The sequence below is a fragment of the Physeter macrocephalus genome, chromosome 2 (assembly GCF_002837175.3).
Source record: "Physeter macrocephalus isolate SW-GA chromosome 2, ASM283717v5, whole genome shotgun sequence".
In the NCBI taxonomy this organism is placed as follows: Eukaryota; Metazoa; Chordata; class Mammalia; order Artiodactyla; family Physeteridae; genus Physeter; species Physeter macrocephalus.
In genome coordinates, this window is record NC_041215.1 from 95860724 (window position 1) to 95874372 (window position 13649).

Consider the following 13649-nt stretch of genomic DNA (forward strand, 5'->3'; position numbering starts at 1 on the left):
ATACATGTTTCATTGGAGGCGTAACAGGTTTGAGGGAAACCTGAAGGTTTACCTCTAGGCTAGCTTGAACTTGGCATTACGTTCTCACAAAATGAATTTTAATGATAAGAGCACTGCTTCCAAACACATTTTTGTTCTCTGCTTTTTCACTAGAGAGTGAGTTGGAAAATGAATTAAAATTGCAATCAAATCTCCTTTAGGGTGTTCTTCCTCTTTTTCAGCTGTAGAGAAGTTTTGCTTTAAGGGTGTGTATAATCAGGACATAATTTATGCTGGCCTGTTCTCATGTAATACATTTTAGTGTATAATTTCCAAGTTTTAGAAATTAATTAGTTACTTAAATGAAAAGTAAGGGGAAATTATGTGATCTTTAAAAGAATATCTTTAAAATTGCTTCCTCAAGTTAAAAGAGTATAACCAACAGTACAAGTGTTAAAGTATGACCCTAGCCAGCCACGTTAATGATAGGTTCATTAACATGTATTCTGCAAAGGCCCAGAAGACTTTTGTCACCAACCTGGCTGCACATAGCAGTGGTACTTGGCCCTTCGGCAGATTCATAATGCTCTGTTTTCTGTTTGCCTGAGAAAGGGAGGACCCACAGATAGCCAGTCCTCAAGGAACCCATTTTATTATTTCTTATTTTGAGATCATTAAGAAAAACCAAGTTTTGAAGCATCCTGAATTCATCTATATTGAATTCTACCAATAGTTTTGAAAACCTTATTCTGCCAGGTTCAGGGGATAGCAAGGTGAACCAAACAACCTGATTCCTGACCTCATACAGTTCATGTCTAGTGAGGGACAATATGCATTTAAGCAAGTAAATAGAACAATGACAGATTGTAGTAAGTGCTAGGAAGGAAATAGAGAACTGAGATAAAGAATACTGGGGAGACTGGAGATTACTTTAGATAGGGTGATCAAGACCTTCTGGAAGGGGCCATTTCATCAGAAGGATGAGGAGAAACAGGCAAGGAACCAAAAATAGCAAGTGCTATTTCCACCCTCCCTCCCAATATAGAGCTTTTGTATCTCCAGATCTTAAAAAAGTCACCATTAATTTGTGATTCTGAGAGTTAGAATGATAACAAATAATAGCCCAAACTTTAGAGGAAGTATTAATTTTGCTCTAGTGTTATTTCTGTTTCAGAATTTGAACTACAGGCAAACCTCAGAGACTTTGTGGGTTTGATCCTAGACCTCTCCAATAAAGCGACCATTGCAATAAAGCGAGTCACACAAATCTTTTGGTTTCCCAGTGCACATGAAAGTTATGTTTACGCTATACTGTAATCCATTAGGTGTGCAATAACATTATATCTTTAAAAAAATGTACATACCTTAATTAGAAAATATTTCGTTGCTAAAAAATGCTAACCATCATTTGACAATGCAGGGTTGCCACAAACCTTCAATTAGTAAAAAAAAAAACAAAAAAACACCCCACAATATCTGCAAAGTACAATAAAACAAGGTATGCTTGTAAATACCTCCACCAGTTAACTACAGTTATCCAAGCCAGTGATTTTCCCTTGACCAAATAACTCAAAGATTTTCCGAATGACCATTTTCAGTTACTATTTATCTTAAAATCCATATTCTGTGATATTTCATGGCTCCTTGAGGTGAATTTTAAAGACAGTTATTTTCAAGCCATGTAGGAATTTTAAAAGAAGACATTGAGGTACCAGATGAAGGTCAGAAGTCATGGTCAGATATTGTAGGTACAGTTTAGACCCTACAGCCGTGGACTATCACTCTGTGTGGAATCTTAGAGATTTTCCAGCTCCCCAGTTGACTGATGAAGAGACTGAGGCCCAAAGAAGGTAGTGACTTGTACAGGGTCCCAGGGTTCTCTTTGCCTTTCTCTCTGGCATCCTCTTTTGTTCTGCAGCTCATTTTCTCTGAGCTTCCAGAACATAGCCTAGAGTCCTGGGAGCATCTGTTCCCCCTCAGAGAAAGGGAGATGGGCGGTCTGCCATTTCCAGGGTCTGAGTCACAGCCTGCCTTCAGTATCTTGTTTGAAAAGCTGTGAAATTTCATCACAAATGCCCACGTTGTAGTGAATATTCCCCACTAAATACAGTAAGCTCTCACTTCTCCAGGGATAGTGTTCTAGCAGCCTCCACTCTCCAAGGCACTGGCCCTGGAAGTAAGGGCCTCTGGGCATCAAGCCTGCCGAGCCGACTCTTGGGAAGACCTCACTGGGTCTTCCTTAACCTTCCCCACCTAGAAATAACCTCTGCTGCAGCTGAACATCCTCACGGTTCTATTGAAGGGCTCTATGGCGAGTAGGAGCTCAATAAATAAAGTTTAGTCGATTGATAGGAGTTGACTTAAATTTGTTAGCTGATTTCCCAGCTTGAGGCAGTAAAAGCAGCAAACCTAAAAAGAACTGGGGACGTTAGAGGCTGACACAGTGAGTAGCACGCTGAGAAATGGCACCAAGAAGAGAGAAGGCTTAGGAACAGATGCAGAACTCAGTGTGTATTCATTCATGTGTGTTCACTGGGTATCTGCTGTGTGCTCGACGTTGTATTATAACAACATGACACAGAGAACAGATGTTAATAATGATGGGTCCTGAGTCATTTAGAAATTAATTATATTTACCATCCTTGAAGCAAACTTTGGATTAATCATCATAATTTTGGATTGTTGGATATTTTGATTTCTGTACTTATTGGTTCCCAGAAAGAATATGGGTGATCAAGAGTTCATTGCACTAAGTGAGCAAATTCTCTTTCTCAGTGTGCATGTTATGGATATGTAAATAGAATTGCTGATATCTTCCCCTTTCATCCTACAGCAACAAAAGAGGTATCAACAGATAAAGAGCTCTACCTTGGTAATTCAGTCTTACATCCGGGGTTGGAAGGTGAGTTTAAAAGAAGTGATCCTTATTTATGTGAGGTTTTCATGTTCTTGACAAAGGATGATGTCTCTGGGCTCACCCTGCAGGGGAGGGCTCCTCATCTCCTGCCTACCCTGTAAACAGTCAGATGGAAAAAATAAATATTATGGGCCAAGCTCGGGCCCTACACCATGTCTTGGCTGCTTCCTGCTTTCTTTTCAAGAGCTTTGTTCTCTGAGCAGGAAGTCCTTGAAATAATACCGTACATGATTTCAATATCCTCTTGCCCCCTGTTTGCGAGGGAAGCTGTAGTGCAAAAGGCTGTCTCACACTGTTGCCTCCATACCTGTGAGCCCTGCCATACCTCAGCACCCCAGCACAATGCCTTCCATACCTTCCCTGTGACCATCTTGCAGGCTGCCCCATCATGATTGAAAGATCCTAAGCGCTGGCTGGCCTAGTGCACCCACCACCTGGTTCTGGGTCCTCCCTGCCAAAGTGTGATTCAGCGTCAGCACACTATAGCCCACAAGCCAAATCTTGGTTCAGGAGTCCTGCGGCTTCCATCGCCCTTTGTCTAGGCCTGTGGGCAGCCCAGGTGCTTAGTAGTTGTCCCACAGCAATTGCCAAATACAAGTCTGAGCACACAGAGTAAGTGAAATTGCTGCCTACAGGTTTTTCTTTGACCTACTACCGAGTCCTGGGTCCAGGCGTCCAGTCTAGAGACTTCAGAGGCAGGACTCAGGGTTCGCCTCCACACCGGCTGTCCTCCTGGCCCCCACTAAATCAGTTTCAAGCAACTACTGGAAAGAAGCCACTAGTACTGAACCAGTGAGATAATTTTATTTTATAGCAAGTTTTTAGCCATCTCTTTTGGAAAAAAAAGTATAGCTACAGTTACTTCCAGACAATAATAATAAAAGTGATCAAGTGGATTTTGGTGGATCATTGGAGATCCACTGACCACCCTCTGAGAACTGTTCCTTCCATCTGCCGTGTCCAGTTTGTACTGCTGTGGTCAGATTTTTTCCTGTCACGTATCAGGGCGTGGGAGGCTGCTGTCTATCTGAGTGGGGCTACACTGTCATGCTTGATAATGTCTTCATTTACCACCTTCTCATGGTCCGTTTCGGGCTAATAAGGCAACCTTCCCTTTTCCTTTCTTTAAGCTATTGATTTTTCCCTTGAGAAGGGGGATTATGACTATCTCTTCAGGTAGTTTTTTTCAACTCACTATGGATGTAGTTTTTTGGTGTTAATTTTCTATCTTTCTGGGTCATTCTGTGCTTTAGGCCCGAAAAATCCTGCGGGAACTGAAGCATCAGAAGCGCTGTGAGGAAGCAGCCACCACCATTGCGGCGTATTGGCATGGTACCCAGGTAGGCCAGAGACGCCCAGGAAGGCAGCGGGTCAGGAGTGATGTGTGGAGCAGCGGACCCTCCCATTCGGGATTCACTGGCTTAAGCTCCTGAGCACGTGTTTGCCTCTTGCTCTTTCCAGCGTTTCGGTGTGGGGTGGTGGCACACGCTTTTGTGTTTACTGTTTGATGGTGACCGGTGTCTCTCTTCCTCTTTCTCCGTTGGGAATCAGCAGTAACCTTTCTTGCCTTAAACTTTTCTGTAACTCCTTTTCAAATGCATCACAGGCGCGAAGGGAACTGAGCCGGCTGAAGGCGGAGGCTAGGAATAAACATGCTATTGCAGTTATTTGGGCTTACTGGCTTGGATCTAAGGTACTTGAAATGCACATCCCATCACTCCCATCCTGGAATCCACAATAATCAATCCATATCTGTAGCATCTCAGGGGATGAAGACCCATAGTTAACAGTGGCTCACACTGGCGCATGTCCTAGTAGCCAGATTTAATAACCCTGGAGATGTTCGTGCCAAGAGAGCACGTTAGGAAGCTTAAGCATGCGTAGGCAAAAAAGACTAATTAATTGCTTACTAATGAGGTACTAGCATAGTTGCTCTTTTTTTTTTAAACTCTCGAGTAACATGCATGTCTCATTTTGGGGGGTTTTTTGTTTGTTTTTTACCCCCCTAATGTATCCTGGCAGTTTTCTGAAGGTGTTTTTGTGCGCGACGGGAGCATGAGGGGAATGTTAAAGTTTGGGTTTCGATTGGTCTTCTGCAACATGTTAATAATAGAAACACCTTTAACGCATGCTCGACAAAAATATTAATCCATGAGTGAAATTGTTTTTTAGGCTCACTGTGGCAGCTGTTGATTATTATAAGCAAAATATTATATGTGAAAAGAAGTATCATCTGTGATTTAGCAGAAAGCTATGTTCATGCAAAGCTAGCTGTAATTGCCCCTGAAGAATCCCAGGAATTTCGGCATCAGCTGTTTGTGTTCAGAAACAAAGGCCTCCTGAAATACTCTGACTAATCCCCAGGCAGAGTCGTGGGCTCTGTGAACGAATGTTTCACATATCCCAAGGGAGGGAGCATTTTAGATGTTTTTGTTACTTAGAAAATCAAAGATCATCTCTGCTAAACATGTGTATCCCAGTTAGAAACTCAAATATCGTTAGTCCTGTGTTTTTAAGTCTACCTTGTCAACATTATAAACCCGTCTTGTGAGAAAAATGAGAAAAGTCAACATTTGCCTGCATAAAGATGTTAACTTGCCACAACTAACCAAAGTTGTTCATTTGTGTTCTCCCCTGAAAATCTGTGTGGAACAAACTAGTTCCCTTTTATAAACTGAGGGAACTGTCTTAGCAGACGCAGAGGGACTCCTAGACAATTACTCTGGGATTTCTCCACTGAATGAGAGAAATCCATTTCCCAGTCTGAGTACTGTAATGTAATGAAACGTTAGTGCCTGTCTGTTCCTGTCTTTTAAAATAGCATGCCTCAGATTAATTTTTCCCTAAGATTGATTTTTAAACCTGTGAGTTATTTCACTTTTTTATCTTGCTTCCATATATTTCACTGTTTAGGGCCTTACCTAATATTGAATTTTGATACATGCTACTTCTAATTTTCCAACTGGAAAAAATTGGGGGTTTTGTTGGTTTTGTTTGAAACTTCAGAGAAGCAGCCTTTATTCCTTCCAGTTTTCTAAATGTTTGTTCACAAGCGTTGTCTTTTTATATGTCCAAATGAATGAACTCAGGAATTCACAGCCTCTTCAGCCCCGTGGGCTGGCAGCAAAGGGAAGTCTATGGAAATCATTAGGTGCCACTCACAGATCTAAGGCTTTGATGAGGGAGGGGAGTGAGAGAGTGTGGAGAAGGGAGTGAAGAGGGAGAGAGAACAGGGGAGAGAAAAGGAACAGAATGGAAGTAAGGGGGAGGGCAGGGGAGTGCTTCCCTCAGGTACCCTCCTCTGGGACAGAGTCTCAATGCACTGAAAATACAAGGGACTATGCTAGCCTGACACTGATGCTTTGGGTTTAAATGATTGTGCACCATTTCTCTTTCATTCTGAAACCCTGATACATAAATTGGCTCTTCTGTTTGGTGGGGTGTCTTTTTCTGGTCATTTGTGCTGTCTGCATTGGGCTGTCTCTTTTATTTACCATCTAAAACATTCTAGGCTCGAAGGGAATTGAAACGCTTGAAGGAGGAGGCTAGGCGTAAGCATGCAGTTGCTGTCATTTGGGCTTACTGGCTTGGACTGAAGGTACTTCCTCAACCTCTTCTTTCTGTCCACGGTGAACTCAGTGAAGCCTAGCACCTACTAACTCTGACCAAACGATTGATTATGCTTGCTGATGGTCTGCACAGTCTTTTACAATGTCATCTTGCCTAATTTGGTTTCCTTTTGAGAGCAAACCTGTAAACTAAAATTTTCTGATTTTATTGCATTGTCTTTCTTTAAATAATAAGTTTAAAGTAATAGCATATTACTTTAAATAGTAATGTAGCATATTTTATTCTTTGTTATCCAAGTTCTGTTTAATGTTCTCTTTATGAGGATGAAGATTGTTTTTCATTTATGAGACAGAGTTACAGCAGTTGAGCTTAATAGCTGACCTACCATTTCAGTGACCAGCCTGTGGATATTGGGCTTTTGTTTCCCTTTACCCATCTATTCTGTCCCATGGATGGCTCCTGGAGCAGAGCTTTCTTCAAAGTGCCCATTGTTCTCATTGTTTAGCATAGAAACGAAAGAGTTTTGCATAAATGTACAGATTTTGACAAATAAGACCAGCAGTAGATCATTCATGTTAAAGAGAACTTTAGATTCAGATGCCCTCTAACTTAGGGCCGGGTTTATTTTAAAGCAATACTTCCTACTTGAGGTAAGCTTGCATGTTAGTAAATATGACTCTGAGCTCTGGAAAACCTTGAGAACGACCTTTAGGCAATATAAGGGTTTTGTCTTCCTAATATTCAGTAACTCCTCACTGTAGGGAGCCATCCATATTGTCATTTTGGGATAATTGGGCCCTTTTTTGACATTTCCTCTTTGTTATTTTTACTATAATACTATAATAATTCATTTTTTCTAAATATTTGAATATTCTCCAGGAAACCATTGACTCTGAACCTGAACTGTTTTAGCAGTATCTGTAAACTCTGCTTTGAACAATCTGCGTTTTTCCCTGAAAGTTTAGCCTATAAACTTTTGTAAATTAACTTTTTTATTATAATGAATATTCATCAAGTAATTTTTGAGGTAAATAAGAAGTAACTTAAATATGAATTTAAGATGTTCTATTTCAAGAATTCTGAACAAGTTCTGTTACTACTTTTTTAAAGTTAAAACGGAGGATTTTATTTCCCATTTTATTCACATTCTAATTTTCATAAAAGGAAGGAACAAACAACATTGAGTTAGGATTTTTACTCTCCATAATGATTTCTACCAGCAACATCATGTTTATCTTCAGTTTTCTGGATTTAACTAATTGCATATGATTTAAAAAGTACTTTTATGTTAGAGTGTATGCTAGCATCCTATAAACCAAATTCAGTTCACAGGTGAATACTGTTTTAGCTGAAGTTAACTGGGCTTACTCTATAGACATAACTGTCTTTTTTTTTTTTCCAGTTTCCACAAAACAGGAGTATCTTAATATGTTACCATTATTTTTATAAGATTAAACATCTTTGAAGTCCAAGAATGTAATAATTTTGTATTTTTTTTAAAAAAAGAAGTATGTTGATATGAACAGTAATTTTGCCCTTTTAAATGATTTGATTCTTGTGGAATTGATTACAAAGTTCAGTGGACCCTTTTTAAGACCCCAGGGCCCGTGAAGGGAACCCATTCTATATGCCAGCATGTTGTCACCAGGCCTCTTCTGTGTGTAGCTGTTTTTCAGGAGAAAGGGCCTGTCCTGTGAATATCAAAAAGAATGTTGCATTGAGCTCAGTTACAGTGAAATTCAAGTAAATATAGGATTTCTAGTATATTTCTAAGGATACCTTTTCATGAAACTCACTTTAACTTCTCTGCTCTTGTACACTCTTACAATTTCAGGAGCTAATTAATAAGTATCATTTTTCTTCTTGTTCCTTCTAACCTTGTAAGTGAGATTTGAAATAGTTATAGACAACTCCATGGCTAAAAGAGAAATGATAATCAGTAACATAAGATATGAATTAAAGGAAGGAACTGCCTATGTGGTGTATGGGAGAATTTTTAAACCTTAAGAATCCGCAGGTGTAGAGAATAGGTCTGGTGCTCAAATGCCCAGAGGGACCAGGCAGGTCACATGGGCGAGGGAAGTAGCAGATGGAAGGTAGGGTAGGAACGGCAGGCCTCCTGCGGGCCTCCTGCGGTTTGGAGGGTACAGCTCTCTTCCAAAGGCAGCAGCGGCTGCTCTGGTCCACTCAGTCCTTGTCACTTGGGAATAGGACTCACTGTTGCTAGATCTTATAAAATTGTAAGGGAAACCTGCAGCCTGAATTCCTGTGTGAAGGTCTTAATTTTAAAATGTGCATATAAAACATTTTTCGACAAACAATTTGGTTACTAGTTTGCTAGTTTACAGCCCCTAATGTAGAAATATTTTGAACATGTGCAATTGAACCCAGAAAGCTAAAGATATAAGAAAAACATATATAATGTCTGAATTATTCAAGTAGGCTAATATTTTGCTAAATTCTAACTCTCCCATTTATAACTGAATGATGATAAACATTTTAAATGTTTTCCTCCTCAGTTTCCAAATTTAGCTATCATTCATTCATTTAGCAAACACCTCAGTTATTTTATTTGTTAGACACTAGTTACAAGGTAAATACGACAATATAGCAAGGAAGAAATGGTAAACTAAAACTGTAATATGATGTTTTAAGTGCTGTGATTAGTATTAGTAGATAGTTTGATGGGAGTAGGGGTAAGAGGAAAAAGTAATGCAATTAAATGGGAGATAATGATCATTCAATAGCTTTCTTTTAAATTCTTATTTTTAGTCACATTCACTTCTCAGTATGCAGTACTAAAGTCCTGTCTTCATATGCAAGGCTTTTGGAAACTGCCATATATTTCTTCAGGCATTTTTTTGCCTTCTAAGAACAATTTGAAGTGAAAATTACCTTATATAATTTTTTCTGGAATGTATTTTGATTTGTGATGGGTTTGCAGCTATGCCTATAAAGCGTTTCTCGTCAGATTGTCAGGCTCTTTAAAAACTAGTTAAGAGGATTAAAAACATCAGAACGTTCTGGTATTATCTTGCATCTCTGAATTTCTTTTTCTCCAATTTAAAACCCACTGTCTCAGTATGCTTCAATTATTTTACTGTATCCAGAAAGACACTCATAAATTTACTTGTTCCATCTATGTTCGATTTTAATAGAGTTGTATCACCTTTATGGGCATCTGCTGGCTGCGCATTAACTTCTGTATTCTGCTGCTTCTTTTTAAAGGTCCGCAGGGAGTACAGGAAATTCTTCAGAGCCAATGCTGGAAAGAAAATTTATGAATTTACACTTCAGAGAATTGTAAGTTTATACTTTACATATGGCTAATTAGCATTATTGCATTAACTAGTTAATAGCACCAACTCAGTAATATGTGACTTATTTGGTAACAATTAAATCATAACTGTGCCACTGAGAGTTTATGACCTTTTTTATCATCGGTTCTAAAATTCAAGTAGAATTGTGTCAGAAAGAGGCCTGTACGTGATTAATCAAATATTCTTCTTCTTTGACAGAGAGAACATACTTCGGGGAAAGTGAACCCAAGAAAGCCAGGTGTCTTAGTTCAGGCTGCTATAACAAAAATGCCATAGACTGTGTGCCTTAAACAATAAACATTTATTTCTCACAGTACTGGAGGCTGGACAGCCCAAGATCAGGGTGCCAGCATGGACTGGTTCTGGTGAGGGCCTCTTCCTGGTCTCCTCACATGACAAAGAGAAAGAGAAGCAAACTCTTTTCCTGTCTCTTCTTATAAGGGCACTAATCCCATCTAGGAAGCTCTGCCCTTATGACCTCCTCTCAACCTCATTATCTCCCCAAGGCCCCACCTCCTAACACTATCCCTTTGGGGGTTAGGGTTTCAGCATAGGAATTTGAGGGGAATGCCAAGAGCTTGCCCTGCTAAACTGCCATGCCCCACTGCAAAGTAAGGTTGGCAAACAAGCTAGTGGGTGGAGGGGTGAGGGAGAGCAAGACTATGCCCCTCTCCCGGGATGGATTCTAAAGTTCCCTTCCATCTTTCCAAGGAGTAGATGTAGTGGTGAAGAGCGCAAACTCTGGAGACAGCTTGCTCCACCACTCACAGATTTGCGAGCCTCATTTTGTCATCTGTAAAATGGGGATAATAATAGCATTAGACTTGTAGAGGTATGGTAAGGATTAAGACGAAGTAACACTATAAAGCTCCCACAGTGCCTGGCCCATGTTAAGTGCTCTAGAGCAGGGGTCCCCAACCCCCAGGCCGCCACTGGTACTGGTCTGAGGCCTGTTAGGAACCGAGCTGCACAGCAGGTGAGCAGCAAGCGAACGAGCAAAGCTTCATCTGCCGCCCCCCATGGCTTGCATTACTGCCTGAACCATCCCCCTCCTCTGTGGAAAAACAGTCTTCCACAAAACCAGTCCCTGGTGCCAGACAGGTTGGGGACCGCTGCTCTAGAGCAGTGCTGTCCAGTAGAACTTTCTGCAGTGACAAAAATGTTCTGTATCTTTGCTGTTCAGTAGAGTAGCCGCTAGCCCACGTGTGGCTAGTGAGCACTTGAAATGTAACTAATGTGACTGACGAACTGGAGTTTTAATTTTTTTAATTACTTAAAATTTAAGTATAAATAGCCACCTGTGCCTAGTGGCTACCTGTTAAACACTGCAGCTCTCTAATGTTGACTGGTTTTAGTATTAATGTTAATTTTAAAATTAGTATGCACGTTAGTATTCTTCTTTTCTCTTAACCATTTGGTGGAGCTCAGATTTCTCCAACCAATGCGAAGAGTGGAATAGAGACTTTCCAGAAGAGTTACAAAGTCTTATGGACTAAAACTTGGTAAATTCCACTAAAGACTGGTTTCTTTGAGTCTGGTTTATGTCAAACAGTGTTTTTTTTCTGGTGTATTTTACTCATCTGGTATTTTCTGTCAAACCCAACACAGGTGCAAAAATACTTCTTGGAAATGAAAAATAAGGTGCCTTCCTTATCTCCGATAGATAAGAATTGGCCATCAAGACCTTACCTATTCTTGGATTCTACTCACAAGGAGCTAAAAAGGATTTTCCACTTGTGGAGGGTAAAAAATGTCTTGCTATGTTTTTTCAGAGACTTCTTATCATATGTTTTGAGTGCTTGAGGAGTGTTACGTAAAAGCAGAATTTTCCTCTAGCCTCAAGGAGAATTAGTTGAGGAAGTTGGTGTTTTTGAAGCGGGCAGCGTGCTTGGCTTTCTGTGAGAATTCCTAGACCCCAGGTGCTCCTGTGGCATCGTCTCTCATCCGTGGTTGGGAAGGAAAGAGCAGGGCTGCATTGTCTTTCCCGTCCAGATTCTAGTTGCTTTCAAGTAGTTGAGTTTTTTGTTTTCGTTTTTGTTTTCATCTTTAGTTGAAGAAATATTTGCTGGAGGTAGAAGTAATAAAATTTGAACATCTTCATGTGAGTAGTAAAGTCTCGAAAATTGTATGAGTTTACTTTCTACGTAGACATACATAGACGCACATGAGAACACACACATTTTAATGGACTGAGGGGAAGAAGCTCTAAAGTCACCCAAAGGGGACATTAAAGAGATTAAAATTTCCCTACCTGAGTGAAAGGGAAGCTGAAAATCTACTTGATTTGGCCTTATATTTCGGCTCACTTAATTTTATATGAGAACATAACATGTAATTTAGGTGGTGCTCTGTGTGGAATACATGGGGTACTTGTACAGAGGTTGACTTCATTTCAATAACTTAGTTGATATACGGAATGCTAAATATATGTCATTCAGATAGAATGAAATCATTAGGTTGAAGGGCTTGTATTTAGTTAAGTGAACGATTGATGGATACGTCTTCTGGGAAACTTTCCTGCCCAGTACTATGGCCTTCTTCTTAACTGAATCAGTTATGTATAGAGAGACATTATCACTGATCAGTGATACCAGCACAGCACATAGAACTGGATTCTGAGTTCTGTTCCCTAACTTAGTGAGTCAATTGGGCAAGATTCGCCAATGTCTTCAGTGTTCATCTCCCCCTTTGAGTCTGATATAGAAACTATTTTCAGAAGTAATGATGGGGAGCTTCTAATGCTGGGCGTCTGCTCTGCCTGTCCTTTCCCCCAGCTCCTGAGCCTTGCCTTTACCTCCGTTGAACTGGGGGTGGAGAATGAGAGGGATGAGAAATAATTAACAATTAATTCTTAATTGTTACCACCAAGTGTGGGCAGCAATGCTAACATTCCTTTATATGATTATGTGGGTGGTTCTCAACCACCCCTGAACTGAATTTCTTAGAGAGTTCATCTAAAGAACCTGGCCCTGCCCCCTCCCACCACCCCCATCTCCTTTCAGTGCAATCTCAGAATCGGGTGAAGGGCAGATTTCTCAGGTCCCGTGTCCACGTTATAAAATGGTAATGGAGGATTCAGAACAGTGCTTTTCAAACTATAGGTGATAGCATACTTGTGGGTCATGACATCAACTTAGTTGATTACTACCAGCATTTTAAAATGAAATACAGTACAATAGAAAATAACGGGATGTACGACATCGTAGAAAGGATAAGTATTGTTTTGTGAAGCTTTTGTGTAAGTTGTCTATATGTGTGTCTATAAATATGTGCACTGGGTTGTGACGTACCATGTTTTCCTTACTGTGAGTCTCTGAAAGAGCATGATAGCTCAGGACTGTGGAAGTCCAAGGGCTGACGTCATAGTGGGAGGAAACGATACTCCGGGGGGGCCCAGGCCAGATGTTTTGAAATAGCATCGCAAGTTCTGCCATACAAACAGTAGTTTTTATGACATTTTCCAAGACCAACCTTTTAAAGCTCAGGAAGGAAAAATTCTCTTGGCCTTTTAAATGAATATTTCATATACATTTACGATTATTCTTACTGCTGTTAAATTGGCTTAGCATATTTAAGGATGAGTAATGATTTATTTATATAAGTGATGTCCTTTTTTTTCTTCTTCTTTTCATATCTCACAGTGTAAAAAATACAGGGACCAATTCACAGACCAACAGAAACTTATTTATGAAGAGAAACTAGAAGCCAGTGAACTCTTCAAAGACAAGAAGGCTTTATACCCGTCTAGGTATTATGGCTTTGCTTTACCCATAAAAGTCAATATTTTTTTAAAAAGTTTCTCAAATATATTCGTAGGCATTTTCTAGTGGGTTTTGATTTTAGTAATACACAGATTTTTAATT

The 13649-nt window shown here is 40.0% G+C and overlaps 1 protein-coding gene across 4 annotated transcripts in view; it reads left to right on the forward strand.

Annotated features, from left to right (window-relative positions):
- The window catches only part of MYO1B (myosin IB), a 193759-nt gene that overhangs the window by 167954 nt on the left and 12156 nt on the right, over positions 1-13649 (forward strand). Inside the window, exons 21-28 of one of the 4 annotated variants that reach the window (XM_055089170.1) lie at positions 2813-2881; positions 4150-4236; positions 4503-4589; positions 6408-6494; positions 9695-9769; positions 9985-10024; positions 11215-11288; positions 11395-11528. In XM_055089170.1, the coding sequence (XP_054945145.1) occupies positions 2813-2881; positions 4150-4236; positions 4503-4589; positions 6408-6494; positions 9695-9769; positions 9985-10024; positions 11215-11282 (513 nt within the window). In that variant the 3' untranslated portion in view covers positions 11283-11288; positions 11395-11528. Of the gene's footprint in view, positions 1-2812; positions 2882-4149; positions 4237-4502; positions 4590-6407; positions 6495-9694; positions 9770-9984; positions 10025-11214; positions 11289-11394; positions 11530-13427; positions 13535-13649 lie in introns of those variants that run through there. The other 3 variants (XM_007108448.3, XM_007108449.4, XM_007108450.4) reach the window with 3 other exon arrangements.